Consider the following 20,444-nt stretch of genomic DNA (forward strand, 5'->3'; position numbering starts at 1 on the left):
CTTCAACACACTGTGATCTCCTTGAGGGCAGGGAAATCCCAGTGAGTAAACATAGAAGCCGGGTCAGTACTGTGGCCTGAGGAGAGTGCACAGCAGGCCCACCCCTGTGCTGATTCCCTAGGCTGTTGGGATCTTCAGTGTGGTCAGTTACCCTCACTGCGTTTTGCAGCCACAGATTGCACCTTTGATGTCACCATGCCTCCTGGCAGGTGTAGGCCTTTGGCCGGAACTGCTGGCCCAAAGGGAATGGACCAGTGTGGGCTCGGTGAACAGGTGCTGGGGCATCACGTAAAGAACGGGCGCTACAGGTACCAAGTTGCATGTTTGTGCTCGCAGTCCAGCTCCTGTGAGAAGTCAGCCCCCAGCAAGGCGTGCGAACAGGAACCGTGCGAGCCGGTGCCGGTGCCGGTGCCGCCCACCAGCGCAGTGACTAAGATGTTTCCAGACCTTTGTGGTGCATTCCCGCGAGGGCTGCTCTTATTTTGGAGTCTGAGGAAGACACTTCCTCCTCGGGCTTTTCCTGTTTATCTCTTGAGGCTCAGGAGGTAAAGGCTCCCTTGATGCCCGCCGGTGCTCCTGCCAGACCTGGGGAGAAACCCGAGACTCCGGCCTGTCTGCTCTGGGGGAATGTTACCGGCCTTGCCGACTCAAGAACATCTCTTACGGAAAACATCGTCTGCAGCCAGGGACTTAATTCCCCGACTGCCACAGACCAGCAGTTTCCATTCTGTCTGCTTCCACCGCCCCAGAGCCGTGTCCCCCACAGCCTGTCCTCTAGGCATCTGCCGAAGCTAAGTCCCGTCTGGGCCCATGGGGCTGGGGGAGGACAGTGGTTTCATGTGTGACTTGTTCCCAGATTTGCTCTGGGATTAGGTTTCTTCACTGGTGCTGAACACGGGCGTTAGGCTTTAGAACATTACAGTACTGTGGCTCTGCTGCAGCACGCGGGTAGACGTTTATGTGCCTGCCCAGGAATGCAGCATGCCTGCTGTAATTTCGTTAGGAAAGTACATCCCTAAATCCAGTTGGCAGACCCAACATTTAGATTTTTAAGAACTCAGCGTAGGATTCTATCTATGTCGGTACTACCTTGAAGCCCAGAGTAATGAGCAAACAATGTCACATGCCTTAAGTGGGGATGGCAAATCCATTCTAGTCATTATTTGACTTAGTAAGGAGTCGTAAAGTAGCACTAGAAGGTAACACAACTCACGAATTCCCACTCAGCTCAGTTTATAGATGGGAAAACTTCAGACCCAGAAGGACTGCTGGACATTTGTCACCTGTGCCAAGGGCTGGAACCAAGGAGTCCTTCCCTCCACCTCAAGGTCAGGGGATGGGTTTCCAGGTTACGAGTGAGCCCAGATCCCTGTTTGGCAGAGGCACCGGAGCCCAGGGAAGCCTGGAGCAAGGAGGAAGAGTCTGTCCGGCTCTTGAGTTCATTAATTCAGCAAGTCCGCATCACTGCCCAGTGTGTGCTGTCCATGCTGCCGCAGCTGTGAACCTGGAAGCACTGTCAGGAGAGAAAGACAGACTCCACAGAGTCCTTTTTTTGTTTTGTTTTGTTTTTTTCCTTCATAGCCACTCAGAGCCTAGGAACGGCAGGCCTTGAACCAGCACCAGCCAGGCACACAGAAGGGCCTTTGAGTGGCTGCGTGTTGCTCTGTCCTCCTGTCGTGGCACAGGGTGGCTTCCCGGGACCCTGCGGCCTCAAACCTTGAGCCCTACCAGCAGGACCTCATCAATGCGGTTTAATCCGACAGCTGGACAGATTAACCTATGACGTAGGACTGTGAAACCTGTCATGGGTCAGTTTTAGTGGTACCTTTTTTTGATCTCTGTCCTTGCGTGTTTACTTTTTGAGCTTATTTACAGATGTCTTGCAGATCATCTGATAAAAACCAGCGATTATCTTTAAAAGGAATGTTGAGTTTCTTTTTTTTTTTTTTTTTTTTTTTGTGGGAATAAATAATCGTAGAAGGACCCTGCTTAAGTCTTTGGACGGTATATTTTAGTATTTCATTATGTGGTAAAATTTGTACTTTTGTAAAAGAGTGTTGGGAAAAAAAATCTTTCATAGTGACGTTTTCTCTAATTAGAGAAATCTAATTAGATTTAAAAAAAAAAGATTTTCCTTTTTCATGAGAGACAGAGGCAGAGACATGGGCAGAGGGAGAATAGGCTCCGTGCAGGGAGCCCGATGCAGGACTCGATCCCAGATCCTGGGATCAGGACTTGAGCTGAAGACAGATGCTCAATCACTGACCTACCCAGGTGCCCCTAATTAGATTGCTTTTTAATTAAAAAGGGTTGAAAGATTGTATGAAAAATGTAATTAGAAGAAGAAAACATTCCATGTATTCTTTCCCATGGTCCCCTCTTAAGGACTGGGTTCTCTGAGAACAGAAGCAATAGAGAAATAATGTGTCGTATGCAGCGGCTGAGAAGAAGGGACAGACCCTTTTATGTAGAAGAAGGGGAGCCAAGCTAGACCAGACCCAGAGGACACTGGCAGCAAAGAGTTTTCCATACTCATGTAGTCTTTGATTCCTGGATGTCTTAGCGTTGGTGAAATGTGGCTGTGCACAGTGCACAGCACCGGTCAGTACCATTTTTCTCATTGTGAGAGTCACAGGAAATAATAGGATTTTCTGTATGAGGACCTCTAATGAAATGGGTATAGCATGATGAGGTGAGCCAGTCTCCTAACGGGGAAGGGGCCCAGGTCTGTTTAGGGTCTGTACACAGGACCCCCAAAGCTCTGCTATGTGTCTCCACCGGTCGTGGAGATGGATGACAGAGGTCCCAGGCTGACACGCCCGTGGTGACACCCTCCCCCACCCCCCCGCCCCGCCCCGACACCCCAGCAGGCATTTCTGAATTTCGTTGCTGTGATCCTGGCAGCTTTGCTATAACGTCAGCCTTTCTTTCAGCAACTTCCTATCCCCTGCCCATGTGCCTGACTTGCCTCTGGACACAGAAACTGGTGGGACACGTTTCTTTCCGGTCTGCCATGGGTTTGCGGTTTGGCCTTTCTGTATTAGGTGTCAATCACAGTGCTGTGTCTTCCTTTTTTGGTTGTATGATGTCATCAGCAAACCAGATAGTCTTATAACCAGAAAGTTACAAGACTGGTTTTGTTTTAAAGATTTATCTATTTATTTTTTTAATTTATTTTTAAAATTTATTTATTTTTTTATTAAGTAAAGGTTTGCTTACTTTATTTTATTTATTTATTTATTTATTTATTTAGAGAAGATCTTAATCAGGCTCCGTGCCTAGCGCAAGCCTGAAGCAAGGCTTCATCTCTTGACCCTGAGATCATGATCTGAGCATGAGTCTCAGGCTTAACTGACTGAGCCACCCAAGTGCCCCTTGTTTGTTGTTGTTTTAAGCAAGCATAGCAACTAGCACATACTTGTCCTTAGGAACATATTTTCAAGGCTGTTACCTCAGCGATCTAGACACAGCACCGTGATCCTCGTGGTACTCAGGACATATTCTGAGTCTGTCCTCTGAAAAACAAACCCTTCTCCTTACTTCATAGCTATGACTTGTTTTTTCCTAGATTGATTACCTACTCTGTTAAATAGATTTGGTTCTGACTTATTGAGACTTGGCTCTGGTTTTTAGAAGAGTGTGAGACAGTGATCTAAGTCAGGGCTCTCAAACCATGGTTCACAGGCTGGCCACCCATTTTTGTAAACAATTTATTGAAACACAGTCACACCCACTCATTTATGTATCGTTGTGGCTGCTTTTGAACTGCAAGGCATAGTTGAGTAGTTGCAACAGACTTTATGGCCTGCAAAGCTTAAAATATTTACTGTCTGGCCCTTTACAGAAAACGTCTGCCAACCTCTGGTCTAAATTTATACTCTGTGTTTAAATATTTCCCCAAAACCACTCTGTTCCAATTTGTAGAAACTTGGATGGTTTAGTACTCAGAGCTTGTTGGTTTTTTTTTAAATGCTTTTAGACATACGCAGTCTGAGTTTCCTATGCTGTGCTCAGCTGACTACCAATTTATTTGTATATTCTTGGATGTAGTGAGACCAGATCTCGCTTGTGTCCTAGATATTAAATTCTCAGAAAGGACTTTCGCATTTATGACTCACAGTATTCCATACTTAGGGGAAGGCTACCTGTCTGTGTAAAAGCTCATTTTCTAGGAGATGTGGGTGGCTTGGGTAGGTGGGTTTGTTTCTTACGCCTTACCCTCTATAACTATAGGTGTAATTTGTACAAACAGAATGAGAGTGCCCAATTTTGTGGGCACATACTGACAATACCCCGATCTCAGATGAATAGATGAAGACCCGAAATCCTTATGAAGCGTTCGTTATATTTTATATACCCTGGTGAAAAGTTTCAGGACCTCTCAGAGTGAAAATTATACCTTTATTCATTTAATACATATGCTAAGGATATTACATATTTCTTCAGTCAATTTCTTCTTTTTTAAAATCGACTTTATTGGGTTGTAATTTATATGTAATCTCAGTACATTTCTATTCTGTAGAAAAGCTAATTTATTTTACAGGCAACATAGACTAGATTTTTGTAACCTGTTCAAATTAATCTGTACTGTTTATTTCTCTTGTTCGGTCTTTGGTTTGTCTGGGCACTTGCATATTACAGAATGATGCACAATTTTGAAACTGTTTAGAATGGGCCATTCATCTGTACTTTGGGCATGTTTAACTTTTAATCATGTTTATTCTCTGTGTACCTTTTTTTAAAAAAAATTCTATAAATATTTACCAAGTTGCACAGCATTTGTTATGGCGGAGAACAAATGATATAATTCTTGCCCTGCAGATGCTTACAGTTGGGTAGAAAAAGAAAACATAAATATTTTAAAAGCTGCAACTAATATGAGGCTTAGAGGAATCACAATGCAGTGTGTAATTAAAACTAAGCGATGGGTGCTTCCAGTTCAGATTTCTGCTCAATACTTGCTGAGGTTCTGTCAATGGAGCGAGTGATAAAATACAGTCCAGGCTTAAAAGAAATCAAAGGAGGACAGAGTGAAATTAAAAATTAAAGCTGTGTGGATACATGGAAGAGAAGAATTAGAGTCATGTCTGAGGTACAAGGACGCAGGGATTTGAGCATCCCTGTTTCCTGGGGAATTGGCAGGGTTTAGGAGATACCAGGGAAGGTGTCCCAGAAGAAATGCTACCTAAGTAGGTAACTGGAAGACACACAGGAAGAATTCAGCCAGTGTATGAGCAGCAAGCAGAGTACGTGTGGTACAAACCAGCGTGACATTCCAAGTGACTGCCAACAAGTAGTTCTGGAATGTGAGGTTCTGGAAGGTGCGGAGGGAGGTTATGATTGGCCAGGCAGGCAAGTCCAAAGACTTGAGCCCTGGAAGGTACAGAGAACAGGAGATGAGTTTTAGGCAAGAAGCGAAACATTGATATGTGTTTTCCAGTGGTTTCCTCTGGTAACTGTGTTGGGGTACGGGCGAGGGAAGGAGAGGCTTGTGGCCAGAGAGGTGAGGAAGGCCACCAGGGGCTGAGAGGTGAGCCGGCCAAAGGGGCCAAAGGGTTCGAATGCTTATCAAGGGAGAGGGAAGGCGGTCTCTGAAGGGCAAGGGAGGAATTCGTCATTGGTCTTCAGAAGATGTGAATTTGAGTGACTTTGCACCATTTATGAAATCCTGAGAGATGTAGTCAAATGGTGGGCTGAGGATTAGATTGCAGACAGTCTTGAAAGCCAAGAAGTTTGGATTTTGCCTCACACCTGAGGACAGACAGGTGATGAGAAGCCTCTTGTATCTGCATGTGCTCACTCCTCCCTGACCTGTCACCAGGGCGGCTCTGTGTCCCCTTGAGGCCCACCCCTCTGCACTGCATCCAGCCCCCTTCTTGGGCCACTGGGGGACCTCACAACCCTGCTCGTCCACTCTCCTCTGCATCTCCAGCTTTTCCTGGATCGTTCTCAAAATCCTCAATTTCGCCATGGTGCCTCTTCTGGCTGAACAGCCTTCCTCACCCACTCGCCTACTGCTGCCTTTCCTCTGCTTCCCTCTACAGCGAATGTCCCTGAGATCACTTTGTGTCCCTGTACTCCCCACGTCCTCCCCTCCTGTTTAGGCGTTCCTGTAGCTGCTCCACAGAAGCTGCTCGTCGAGTTCTGCGTGTCCAGGGACTTGTGCAGAGGGGTTTTGGCGTTCTCAGCGGAGTCATTTGATCTGAAGCAGTGGCAGGCCAGGTCCTTGTGGAAGTGCTTTCTGTGCTAGGCACTTGGTTCTCCTCCTGCCTCACTGATGGCTCCTCTCTGTCTTTCTCCTCTTCCCAGCCTATAAATGTTCGTGTGCCCTTTAGTCTCGAAAACTTCTTATACAGGTCCATGACTTTATTTTTATTTACTTTTTTAAGAGATTGTATTTACTTATTTATTTGAGAGAGAGCAAGCAAGAGAGTGAGAGAGAGCAGGAGCAGGAGGAAGGAGCAGAGGGAGAGGGAGAAGCAGACTCCTTGCTGAGCAGGGAGCCCGAGGTGGGGCTCCATCCCAGGACCCTCCATCATCTACGAGAGTGATGGGAAGACAGCAGTGGGTTTGAGCAGAGGACTAATATGATCAATGTATTTTATATGGGTCAGCCTGGCTGCCAAGTGTAGAAGCAAAGAACCAGTGTGGCTGCTGTCTGTAACAATCTAGGGGACAGAAGAAGTGCTATGGGTTTGGAAAGTAGAGGTGATGAGAAATGACTGGATCTGGTATATACCTCAAAGGTAGATCTGTGGATGGGCTGAATGTGGGTGACAAAAGAGAGAGAAAAGGGAATCTGTGTATCACTCCACAAAGTATCACTCCAAATTCCTTGGCTGGGCACTTAGTAGAATAGTTACCAGTTACCAACTGGGAAAGTAGGAGAGAAGCAGGTTTAGGGACAGAGAGGAATCAAGAATTGCATTTTGGATACATTAAGTTTAAGAAGCCAAATGGAGACCTATGTAGAGATGCTAACTAAGTGGTTAGATTCAAGTCTGCAACTTGAGGGGGAGCGGTCTAGGCCATAGACAGAACTCCATGAATCGATTGATTATAAATGCATTTAAAGTCATGCGCCTGGGATCCCTGGGTGGCTCAGTTGGTTAAGCATCCGCCTGCAGCTCAGGTCATGATCCAGGGTCCTGGGATCGAACCCCACATTGGGCTCCCTGCTTTTCGGGAAGTTGCTTCTCCCTCTGCCTGCTGCTCCCCCTGCTTGTACTCTCTCTCTCTTTGTCAAATAAATAAATAAAATCTTTAAAAAAAAAAAACAGTTACAAACTAAGATGTATAATGCAGACTCATTCTTAGAAGTGCACATGAACATGGATTCAGAGGAGAAATGGGAAACTGGAATTTGACAGTGCTTTTTGCGATCGCTGAGATTCAAGGCAGTCTGTTTTCTTGTTTATTTTACAGTAAGTTATTTTTATAATCGGAAACAGTAAGAGAAAATGAAGGCTGTATTACCTGGATGCACCACATGTACTTCACTTTGAAATGGAAGCTGCCGGCCAGGAGTTTTCTATATCCTGGTCCTTTCGCCACCTGCCCCCCTGACCATAATGAGCATTGCACCTGTCTATTGATGGCACCTTCTCTCCAGTCCCACAGGAAGACTTGTTCTTCCTTCTGTCTGAAGGACCCCTCCTGTCTGGCTCCTGTCTGGCCTCTGTCCTCAGTAGCTTCGTTTGTCCACAGGCTCTGATTATCAGTACTTAACCACGTTCACTTCTGTCCCATCTTCCAGAAACAAGCTGTGCTTTCTCTGTATTTAGCACGTAACCTGAAATTTACTAGTCTAGCATTAACTTTGTAGAACCTGCCCATATTTTTCCAGTAGATAATTGTGTTTTCAGTGATTCTTTCCTTTGTTCATTGACACAATAAACATTTGCTGAGTATTTTCTGTAGCTGAATGCCGGGGATATAAGGGTTAGTGATGTCTGGCTTCTGTTGTCAAGACATTTACAGGGCACTGAAATTCCTCCTGAAATAGAAATTAAAGACTAGAAACTTGTAGAGTTCCAGGTTTTTCTTTGGATGAAGAGGTACACTATATAAGTAGATGTCTTGTCTCCTGAAAATCTTTTACCTTATTTGTCTTGTCTCCTGAAAATCTTTTACCTTAATACCGTTAGTCATCAGAGAAATGCAAATTAAAACCACAGTGGAATACTCCTAGGCACCGTGTAGAATGGCCACAGTGAAATGGCGGTATCGGCAGAGGAGGAGCAGCGGGAGCACTCCTGCATTGCTGGCGGAAACGCAAAGTACAGCCATTCTGGGAAACAGGTTGACAGTTTATTTATTTTACATATGACTCCACAGTCTTGTTCCTGGGTATTCACCCGAGAGAAATAAGATCACATGTTCACGCCACAACTGTATGTGTGTGTTTGTAGGGGCTTTAATCCCTAGCTTCCAAAAGCTGGAAACAACCTAGATGTCCTTCATCTGGGAAGCAGATAAACGAAGCGGAGCAGATCCGTAGCACGGCATGCTGCTTCACGGTGAAAGGGGATGGGTTGCCGACGCGCTCAGCAGCGCGGATGAATGGGTGAATGGTGCAGGTACAGGCCCGTGAAAGGAGCCAGATCCCGAAAGCTACATGCTGTACCACATGGTTCCATTTATGTGACAAATGCAGGAGACAGAACAAGGGGATAGAGAAGACAGATCAGTGCTTGCCAAGATCTGGATTTAGGAGCTATAAAGGGACGTCGGCAATTTTAGGGGTGATGGAACTGGTCTTTGTCTCCACTGTATGACTTTACCAAAATTCATAGAACTGTACATGAAAGAGAGTGAATTGTACGTTTTGTAAATTCTACCTCTGTGTCCCTGATTTTTGAGGCACCAGAAGAAGGTTTTGTTTTTTTTTTAATTTGGACTATGTTCGCATTTTTTGACTTTGCAAACAATATGAAGGAATAAGGTGAAAAGCCTCATTCCTACCCTTGCCACCCATCATCGCTAAGTTCCTTATGTATCTTAAAATGTCTCTAGGCAAGTATCATCATATATGCATATAGGTTCTTTATTTTACTTCTTTCTCATGCAGAACACAGCTTATGAATATAATTATCTGCACTGATTCCTTCTCCATATAGTGTATGTTCTATTCATACCAGTACATCAAGGTCTTCCATTCTTTTCCATAGCTGCATGACAAGAATGTTGTTGTATGAGCGCATATGATTTATTTTACCAGTTCTCCCTTGATGGAGCCAGATTTTCCCCCATCTTTTCCCATTATATGCAGTGCTGCCCCAAATAACCTCGTATATACAGTCAGTTCTGCTATCATGCCTGTGTTGAAAACAGATTTGTTCACATGCAGTTGATCTATCAGGGAACAGTTGGAGCCTAACATGAATTCCGAGTTTGCTCATGTGTGATTACATCCCTGAGAAACACTAGGCGAGCACAGAAAATTGTGGAATGGAGTTGTGTAGGAATACACAAAACTCACAGCGTGCACTCACCTCAGATTGCCGTCCACGACATCAACTTCCCATTGGGTCACACCGGTCCCCACCTGGTATTACACTTTCCCTTCCATGCTCTGATCTCAGGTGACCCTCCTTCCTCCACTTCACAAAACCTTAATAAGCCTCAACCCTCCCATGCCCACTTCCACAGGTACCCTGTGTAACACTGTGCCACTGTTTTTATTAAGTTTGACACGGACAAGTTTCAAGTGTTATGTCCCTACTTCATTTTTGCCAGAAGCCCTTTGATTTTTATTGCATGATTTTGTACAGTGCAGTGATTTATGACCTGTGATATATATGAATCATGTGATTTGAACGGACTGTACCGTTTGTGGGCGTATCTGTAGATTTCCAAGTGGAAAGGTCCAGATTTTAGAGGAGTTCTATCCTGCGGGATTACTGCTGTGATAGGTTGAAGTTTATACAGGTGGCTTGGGTTTTCCTTTTACATAGAAAGTGTTTATGGTAGAGCTGAAGGGTGTGTGTCAGCATGGGAATAATTCTCCCTTTCATCTTAAATCTGGCGGTGGTTCTGGATGTATGATGGTAGTTGAGGGAGGCAGATAACCCTTTGCATGTCAGAGTGAGGCAGATAACCTCATGGAGGCAGGAATCTCAGGAAAAGGCCAGAATGGATGTCTGGCTAGATGGATGTCTAAAGTTGAGACTTTTTTCCTTCTACTTCTTTAGAATCACCTGAAACAGAAAGAAGGCTTCAAGCCAAGACAGGAGAAGGACTGGTTATCAGAATGGGACGTGTCTGGTGTATGTGCCCATGGCAATTCAGGACACATTCACCCAGTGCCCTCCAGAAAGAATGGCCTTCAGAGGCATTGCAAATCCCAGAGCTCAGACCTTGAGCCCAAGGCTAGGGCACTTAGGGCAAAGGAGTTTGTTAAGAGGAGCTGATGCTTTCTTTCCTAAAGAATGTGAAGGTAAAAGAGTCAAAAACTAGAGATTAGGGAGAAATTTTAGGAAACGTACCCAAGTGTTTGTTTTATTTGGTATTTAAAGTTTTCAAAAAACTTTCAGACCCTGCCAGCTTATTCGTTCACTCCTTCTTTCTTTCTTACTTTAAAAAATTTTTTTTTATTTTTTAATTTATTAAAAAAAAACTCTTTAAAAGATTTTATTTATTATTCCATGAGAGACACAGAGGCAGAGACACAGGGAGAGGGAGAAGTAGGCTCCCCATGGGGAGCGTGATGTGGGACTAGATCCCAGGACCCCAGTATCATGACCTGAGCCAAAGGCAGACGCTCAACCACTGAGCCACCGAGGTGTCCCCCGTTCACTATTTCCTTAGATAGTTCTATTTAGAAACAAACAGTAATTCATACTTGCATATGACTAATTATAAGGAGTCCACTCGAGGCCCCAGTTCCCGCTGTATCAGCTTGTACCACATTGGAGCCAGGAGGAAATAAATGACCTTAGCAGTCTTGAAAACAGAATGACAGCAGACCTTATGCCTTTTCAATAGTTTTTTTTTCCCCCCCCAATTTTGTTTGGTTGATAAAAAATTGCTTTCTGTGTCATAAAACAGCACTATAAACTATTATAATACTGAAGATAGAAGTTAGGAAAATAAATTAGGTAAAGCACCTTTGAATAAGTTAGTATTTAAAATTTAACAAAGAAGGAAGTCATTTGTTTTCTTAGGTAATGGGAAAACGGCAGGTCTGATCCGGAGACTGGTGTTTAAGCCTGTGATTTTCTTGTCACCAGTGATTTTGAAGCCCTGCTCCATTGTTTGGGGATTGCATGGCTCATTTCTGCATTTTTTCATAAAGACGTTGGAGAAAAAGAGTGTCTCCCACATTGTCAACTCTTTCTGAAAATACTAATTATTGATTCAGCTCAGCTGCTCTTCGTTTAATTTTTTACCTACTGAGGATTTCTTTACTGATATTTCTCTATTAAAGTTTCATTTGATATTAATATAATGACACTATAACAAGAAATGGAATTTCAAACCCTTCATCTTAATGGAGAATCCAGTCTGCATTCCTCTGAGGCCTCTTGCCCTGTTGTATGGTTAGGAAGATACATGGCAGTTCTCTACATGTTTTATAGTTATTTGCTATCACTGTCTTGCTTTTAGAAAAATGTCATGTGTTTTGACTCTCTCAGGTGATCATAACACTGTCCATCTTATAGGTACAGAATTCAAGAATTAGATATTAGTACTTAAATACCTTTTTTTTTTGAAACATAGGACTATTCATGACTGTTCTTAAATCTTTATTCTGGAGAAACTTCTTACTCATTCTCTGGCTACATAAATGTTAATCCAAGATACTAGGGATTGTCTAGGTCATGTGATCAAGATGTTTATGAAGGAATGCCTTTGGGAAAAGATTGGCTCAGAGGCATTAGTTGGTTATTTGCTTTGTTTTCTCTCTCTCGGCCCCCCAAGATTATTCTCATAATATCCCAGATTATATGCTTAGGAAAATGATAAAAGCAATAGTATGACTTTCACCTTGAGTATAGAGAAGAAACGTTCTTTTTTGCCTCTGTCTAGGTTTTTGAATACTTGCACAGCCATGTGTTTTATTTAAAAGACAGTATTTTCCACTCTTGAGACACAACTGGATATATAACTTTATTATTATTCACTAAAGAATATTTTCTGAGGATTTCTCTGTGTCCCGAGGACTGTGCTGACTCTCTCATTCCCTGCCCATCCCTCCTTCCCCCACGCCCTCTGAGGAAGGGACTGTGGTGATCCCCAACTCTCAGTTTGAGGAGTGGATGTTTATGGAGAAACTTCCCCAGGATCACACCGATCAGTTCCGTGAGCTGTAGAGACAAGGCACCAACCCATTTGTAGGTCTCTAGAGCCAGACTCCGTCACTTAAATAGCTGTGCTTACCAGTTTGAATAAGGGCATGTTTATCAGGTGATTAGTATAAAAACATTGTTTAAAAATATTTATCATTTCTTTAATCACTTTATGCACAATTGCTTACTTATCTCTTCTTATGCCAAAAATAGTAATGTTCTTTCACACGAGAACTTGTTTCTACTTAAGCCCCTATTTTTAATGAGGATTTAGCCAAAATTTATTCCATGCAGTAGGCTGACAGTTATTTCTTGATCTAATTTCCTTGTGATAGGACATTGTTTGATTCCAGGCTGCAGTGCATATTGTACCCAAAGAATGTGTTTTAAGGTGAAGCCACTAATTTTACTTCAAAGGTTCCACATGAGGATCTGTTGAATTAACATAAGTATGTCATAGCCACAGTGGAAACTTTTAAGTTTATTTTTATTTCTCTCACTCTGTCACTGTTCGCTAGCACCCATGCATACATATACTAACGGCAGCCTCCATAAAGTGGTTTCAGACTTTTGTGTTCTTGAGTAACTAAATGGTATTCTTCAAAAGGCCTTTTGAGGGATCCCTGGGTGGCGCAGCGGTTTGGCGCCTGCCTTTGGCCCAGGGCGCGATCCTGGAGACCCGGGATCGAATCCCACGTCGGGCTCCCGGTGCATGGAGCCTGCTTCTCCCTCTGCCTGTGTCTCTGCCTCTCTCTCTCTCTCTCTCTCTGTGTGACTATCATAAATAAAAAAAAAAAAAAAAAACAAAAGGCCTTTTGGAAAACTTTACTCTTATGTAAGGAATAATTAATCATCAAGGGGGAAAGTCAAAATGTCTAAAATCAGCTAGTGATTTAATTTAAAATGGCACACTAGATAAGTTCTTTCTGGATATTGCAAACTAAGTAATGGTTTTATTTGGTATTTATTGAAGAATTATGTTTTCATATAGTGTTTGCTGTATGAAAGTTTAAAAATAATGTTTCTATCTCTTTTACAAAGAAAATTTAGTATTTTCAAGTATCTGGGGGTTTGTGTTGAATTAAAACCTTAGGTGTTTTGAGAAAAAAATGTAAAAATTTTACTCTTAGGACAGTGATCCTCCCATTCTCTAGATTAGACCCTTTGTGGTTACCCCAACCCTGTCCTTCCTTTTTCTTGCATTCTAAGAAGCATCTTTTAGTTTTGTCTTTGTATTGCTTAAACAATATGGTTATATAACTTAAACTATTATGAAGATGTTCTTAGTTTTTAAAGCAATTCTGGTTTTGTTCTCTTAAGTGACTTTCTATCTCTTTTCTTCTAATAAAGCAAATGAAAAAACACCCTTGCCGCCAGTGTGACAAATCTTTCAGCTCCTCACACAGCCTGTGCCGTCACAATCGGATCAAGCACAAAGGCATCAGGAAAGTTTATACCTGCTCGTAAGTTGTAATTTCTACTGTGGGAAGTACAGTGAAAGGCTAAAAGGTGGAATCTCTCCAAGGTTTTTCATATTTTGCCATTAATTTTCCATTTCTTGGCTGCAGTTTATAGATTTCAGTTTTTAGTTATATTCTGTTGTTTTGACAATACAGCTCCTTGGCGGGTTGTAACACTTAAAAATAGTAAAATGAACAAGCCCCTTGCATACCCTGTGTACGTTCCTGGGTTCTTACCTGTTGTCCAGAAGCATATATTTTCTTTACCTGAGCATTTTGGAGAAGTGATTGATTGGCAGGCACACATTTGAATGAGATACTCCTTGGTCTCTGAACGCACAGGGAGTTGCCAGGTTTGTTGGCAGGTTGACTGGCTCTTTGCTTGGTTCAGAGCAGACCTTAGTAGGGCCTGGTCATGGTGTTAGTCCAAGGCTGGACTATTTGTCTAATGCAGGACAGCCTTTCCTCAACACTCACTTTTGGCTAAGAGACCAAATTCAGGAAATTGAGTGGACTAAGTACGCTGACGAGTTGGTGGTGCTACTCTGGACAGTCATGAGCTACTTCTTTGTATATGAGAATCAGAACTCATTATATCATTAGTGAAAGAGCTTTATCACCCACTCAACCAGAACATGCCTCAAGTGACTTGATAGAACAGGGTTACTTGCTTTGAGACACTTCTTGTAAAAGAGAGGACTAACAGACACAGAAGCCATGTAGCCAGCGTGTAGTGTGTGATCAAAGCAGGGCACAGCGTACTGTGTGGCTCAGGATGCTCATGAAGGTTGGCTGTAAATGTGGCGGGGGCTTCACTGTTCTGGGTTAGCTAGGGAGAGTTTCTCGGGCGGGAAAACTGAGACATAGACTTTCCTTCAGTGAAACAGAAGCTCGAAGTGATTTTGATGAGATGAGAACGTTCTGTGAACAAGGCCTACATGTTTGAGACTGCACTGAGAGGTTCAGAGAATGAGAAGGAAGCCCTGGCTGAGAAGAAGGTAGAAAGGGAGCTTTCTGGCCCCTGGCCTGGCTTTGTCCTTCCTCGGATAGGCTTGTGTATCTCTCTTTGGAGTCCCTGTAAGGCAGCAAGATGCTCAGATTGTCCGGCCGATTTCCTTTATTCTTTGGTGTTGGTGCTGGCTCCCAAGGCTGCCCTGGTCTCTATCACGAAATCATCAGGGTGGGGTGCCAGACAGTAACAAAATCTCCAGAAGCCTTTTTGAAGGCAGCACATTTGATTCTGCATAAGAGCAAGAGGCGTTTTTCCCTCTCACTCACTGCAGCGATATTCTTGATGTCCACCTTAAAGCATCCATAGTTACCACGGTCATTAACTTTTTTTTTTTTTTTTTGTCCATTTCATTAAGAAAATGGTGAATTCATATCTTCTAAAGGAAAAACTATTCATGATCTACAGGTTTGGAGTTTTTTTTCCCCACACAAGGTGAAGTGAAAACTTAAAAGATTGGCCTATTTGGATATCTGTTCAGTTTCTTACATTTTAATCTCCTGAATGAACACATGATTCTGAGCCCTGTGCTACTGTGTTTGTGCCTTGGTGAGGAATTTGGCAAGGCTAGACACCCTGGCTTACGACAGAGTGGGCAGGCGTAATTAACATCCACATGAAGGAATCAGGGAGGGACTTTTTTCATATTAAAATATCTCTTAAGACATAAACTCTGAGAGAACACTGAGTCATTGTAAAGAAAACTTTTGAAATTTGATACTCTATTTAAAAATTAAAGCCATCTAGAATTATAAATGAAGTAATACCTCAGCCAAACCTAGAAAATAAATCCTCCATCTGAACCGAATTAGGCTGGTCCCATAAGGGCACAAAGAGCAACAGAATGCCTTTTTACAAAAAGTACAAAAATTTTACTCGCAAATTGGAAACTGCGATTCAGAGCGAATTTGCTCTTTTGTTTCGGACCATTGGTATTCATGCAGATGGCCTTGACCCCACGGAGCGTACTGTTGGCTGGTGGAGGTCTTTCATCAGTGAGTATGCTCTTCAGCGTGGGTTACGTTCCAGCAGGCAGGTTACCTCCTTGTCTTTGCTCCACAGGCACTGCCCAGACTCCAGGCGTACCTTTACGAAACGGTTGATGCTGGAGAAACATATCCAACTCATGCACGGTATTAAGGATCCTGACTTGAAAGAAATGACAGAAGCCACCAATGAGGAGGAAACAGAAATAAAAGAAGATACCAAGGTCAAACATTGCAGATGTTCTCTTTACAGTGACGTTGTGTTGACTTGCTCTTTCCATTCATTGTCTTCATTTAAATTTTTCTAAATCCAAGACTGCACGAAGGTATAAAGTGATAGGTCATCTCCCTGTACACCCATTCTGATCTTTCATCTTGTTCCGAAAAGGTATTAAGTTCCTTCTGCATCTGTCCAGCAACAGCTTTAGGGACCCACTTACGAATAGTAACTACAGAATTTTGTGCGGACTCACATACATGGTCTCTTAGCCAGGAGGAATGTAGGGAGCTAGATTCCTTCTTGTTGGCAATCTATCGGTTGTGAAACGTACCTGGTAAGAAGGAAGAGTTTTTTTTTTTTTTTTTTTGTTTTTAGTTTTACTTTGTAATAGTAAAGGAAAAAAATCACACATCTTTGCATTGTCCTTAGTTCAGCGGATAGTGAACTTGAATCAGCATATATACTAACCTGTGCATCAGGCATGTGTGTGCCAAAGTGCTGTTCGAGGACGGAGCAGTTTGGCAGACATTAGGGAGGTTCTGCTGTCTTTGGCACTGGGCTGCGTCTGGAATGTACCTGGGTAACAGCCTGTGTGTGCGTTCAGGGAGTTAATCATTGAGTAAATCCTAATCAGAATACAAGTCAGACAAGAGTTGCATTCAGTGGTAATCTTTTCTCCCCTCAAGTGATGGGGTTGGTGGAGGTTGGGATGGAATGAATCTACGTGCAGGGACAGCTTCAGGTCAACAGTGTGTGTGAGTGGTGCCCTGTCCATACGGCAGAAAAGATGGGCCGCCGAGCAGGGAGTGGCCCTCTGGCTTGGACTTTCGGGGAGCTGGAAGTGAGGGGGTTGAATGTGGGTGGGATTTAGAAAGCCGAAAGGAAGGAGAAAAGCATGGCCTGGTGGCGAAGGTGAGCGTGCAGGGAAGGTGAGTGTGCAGGGAAGTTCGAGTGCTAGACCAGCTGGGGCCTCCAGGGCCTCTATGCCAGTCACAGAAAAGGCGAAGCCTTGATGTTTTCTCAGCCTGCCCCTGGCCTCCTCTCTGCACCTCCTGCCTCGGTTCCCCGTGCCTGGACCCTTGCCTTCAAGTGTCCCTGTCACTGGGCCACCCCTCCCGTTCCCCTGCTTCCCATCCCCATCCCATGCCCTGCTTTGTTTCCCTGGGGTCTTACACACTGTCGATCTCCTGGCTTGTGGTTTCTGTCCTGCTCTACAGGAGCCCCCGTTCCGTGGAGGCAGGGACTTGTTTGTCTGCTGCTGGGCCCAGTGGCTGGGGTGGTGCCTGGTAACATAGGAGCTCGGGTCCCCCGTGTGGAGTGGATGAAAGGCACTAAACTTGTGGGGAGCAGGAGTTGGGGAGGGGGTGCAGATACACCCGCTGTAGGAAACCCCGAATCCTGAAACCCATAGTACTAGTTGCCCTCGCAACTCGGAGGGCCTGGAGAATGGGGTATCTGTCAGAACGTGTGGGGCAGAACGATTTTCACTCGTGTCGTCCACTTTGTTTTTTCTCAAAGGTTCCCAGTCCCAAGCGGAAGTTGGAAGAGCCAGTTTTAGAGTTCAGACCTCCCAGAGGGGCCATTACCCAACCACTGAAAAAGCTAAAGATAAATGTTTTTAAGGTCCACAAATGTGCCGTGTGCGGCTTCACCACCGAAAATCTGCTGCAGTTCCACGAACACATCCCTCAGCACAAGTCGGACGGCTCCTCCTACCAGTGCCGGGAGTGCGGCCTCTGCTACACGTCGCACGTCTCCCTGTCCAGGCACCTGTTCATCGTGCACAAGCTGAAGGAACCGCAGCCCGTGTCCAAACAGAACGGGGCCGGGGAGGAGAACCAGCAGGAGAACAAGCCCAGCCACGAGGACGAGTCGCCCGACGGAGCTGTGTCAGACAGAAAGTGCAAGGTGTGCGCAAAAACGTTCGAAACTGAAGCTGCCTTAAATGCTCACATGCGGACACACGGCATGGCCTTCATTAAATCCAAAAGAGTGAATTCAGCTGAGAAATAGCCACAGCCCTTCCGTAAGGAAAATCCCTGTCCACATTGGAATAAAAGAGACATTTTTGTTACAAAAAGTTTGCAGTATAATAGAGTTAACAGTACTGTCTAGGCTGTTGCAATATATTCTCTTTGAGTGTACCTTCCTCACCTCGTCGTGTATATCCTCGATAAGTATTAAAACAGTATTTGAGTTTAAAAGAGTTTGTATATATTTAAATGAATAACTTTTTATACTCTTTGTTACATGTTTGTATCAGTATTTAGTGGAAAATGTTTTGAGGTTTTATTGTTTTCTTTTTTGTTTTCGTTTTTGTTTTTGTTCTTTTGGGTTTTTATTTTGGGTTAGAATTTTTTCTTTTTTTTTGTACTGTTCCTTTGACACAGAGTTCTTAGTAACAGGGGCAGTTCCTGAATTCAAATAAACCATTTTGTATGTTACCGATTTGAATGGGTTAACTAATTACAGGCTAAGATAAGGCCTTTTTTAGTGTTTTTAATTTTTAGAATTCACTACATAAATTGTAGGTATTGTGGGTCTCAAAAACACTAGAGACTTTTAAGTGTCTTAGCACTACCCTCAACGTGCCTGCTCTGAGTCAGCGAGTGCACCTTTTCGCGTGTAACTGCACTCTGGCGTGTGGCATCGTCTTCCAGGCCACGCCACACGGTGTCTAAAGCAGCCCTGCCGGTAGCTTCTTCCCCAGTGGCGGGTTTAAAAAAAAAAAAAAAAAAAAAACCTTGAGCCAGAACTCCCGTAAGGAGCGTGGATTTCCTTAATTCCACTGTAGAATGCAGAAGGAAGGGAGCACCAGAGGCTGGCGGTTCTCTGGGCATCTAGGTTTGCACGGCTGGCTGGAAGAGCACAAGGAGGTCACGTCACAAAAGGGCTGGACTACTGTAAAAGTTACACACATGTAGTTAGACCAATAGATTTATATAGTCGAGTTTTTTGTCGTGTAATTTATTAACTATTACAAAGACACAACTAAAAATATCAAGTATTTCTCTGGCTCTTGACAGGAAAAAAACAAATCACAGTCGACTTAACCCTTTGCTATCTAAAGAGTTGGCATTTCCTGTTCTGGGTGCTACTGCCAAACGTTCTGGTACTTGGAGTTGGGATGTACAACTTCCACCACCGACCTATCAATGCAGCGAAGTGCGTGTCGCGATTGGCCTTGCGGTTACACACCGGAGCCACTGGGCTTCAGTTCGGTCGTTTCGATAGGTATCTTTACAATATCAGCAGTTCCGCTTCATCGAAGTGCAGCAGGGGTATTCCTCTGTCCCTTCCGTTTATAGTTCTCTGGGAGAGTTCTATTTTTCAGTTTTTGTTTCTGTGTTTTCTTTTGCATTTTATATCTTGTATTTATCCCTAAACATGTTTTGTACCTTTTTTTTTTTTTAAAGAAAAGAAATGCGTTTGTGTATATATAGATACTTGCATGATATACTGTAGTCAACGTTCGGTTCCTCAAAAGGTCTTGCTGCTGTCAGGTGTTATGCACTACATCCATCATAACTGTATTAAACACATTTCATATGTAAATAAACGTGGGACATTGGCCCTTGTGCTTCTGTGAGAGAGTTATTGATGGTGGGTCTCTGACATCTTCATGAAGGTTAGGAAGTGATTAATTGCAGGGACAGACTACAGGATATTGTAGATTTCTTCCCCCTCGGAGGAGTGGCATATTCGTTCTCATTAGCAATCAGCTCTTTTGTCACTTCCTCGTTGACTCCATCAACTCATGGGTATAATGCCAGGGCGGGTTTAAGTATTCCTACACTTGAAATTCAATTGCTGTTACTTGTTATATTTATACTTGTATTGCTCTAAGTTGTATTCATAGCACTTTTCATGTGTTTCTGCATTTGAACCTTGCAATAAACCTGTGTGGTGGGCTGCACGGGTCCTAATAATCTAGTTTTACAGTTTGAGGAAGCTGAGCTCAGATTCCGTTCTTTGCCTAAGCCCTCACAGCTGGTAAGTGGCTTTGCATATTAGAACCCAGATATTCTTGCTCTAAATCTTAGTGCTCGCTCTCTGTGTTTATGTACATATTGACAAATATTCACTTATTCGACAAATAAAAAGTATGTGCAAAACACGATACTAGAATTTTTGTTTGTGGCACTATGGCTCTTATAAGACAGTGGAAGTCTCTACTCTTCACTACCCAGAAATGCTTGCAGCTGTAAAGTAAGCATCCATAAATGCCTAGTTGAGCATCCAAGAAAGTTTTTAAAAAATGCCCTGAGATCCGAAATGAAGACGAAATTGAAATCCAGAGTAGAAAAACAGCACAGAAGCCTGGAGTCTTGGGAGGGAACCCAGATGGCTCAACTGAAAAGAGAATTGGTGAACTGGAAGATCAGTCGTGATGAAATTACCTGGAATACACAGAGGTAAGGAGATGAAATCTATAGAAGAGATTAGAAATCAAGAAGGACAAAATTACATAGTTTGTAG

General features: G+C 43.5%; 1 protein-coding gene across 10 annotated transcripts in view; it reads left to right on the top strand.

Moving 5' to 3' along the window:
* ZNF532 (zinc finger protein 532) overlaps positions 1-19,539 on the top strand; it is a 106,551-nt gene extending 87,012 nt beyond the window's left edge. For 8 of the 10 annotated variants that reach the window (XM_041739434.1, XM_041739432.1, XM_041739430.1 and 5 more), the window contains 3 exons: positions 13,641-13,753; positions 15,822-15,969; positions 17,484-19,539. In XM_041739434.1, coding sequence (XP_041595368.1) covers positions 13,641-13,753; positions 15,822-15,969; positions 17,484-17,978 — 756 coding nt within the window. In that variant the 3' untranslated portion in view covers positions 17,979-19,539. The remainder of the gene's footprint in view (positions 1-13,640; positions 13,754-15,821; positions 15,970-17,483) is intronic. The other 2 variants (XM_041739435.1, XM_041739437.1) reach the window with 2 other exon arrangements.
* Positions 19,540-20,444: the final 905 nt, after the last annotated feature.

The sequence above is a fragment of the Vulpes lagopus genome, chromosome 24, assembly GCF_018345385.1.
Source record: "Vulpes lagopus strain Blue_001 chromosome 24, ASM1834538v1, whole genome shotgun sequence".
NCBI lineage: Eukaryota > Metazoa > Chordata > Mammalia > Carnivora > Canidae > Vulpes > Vulpes lagopus.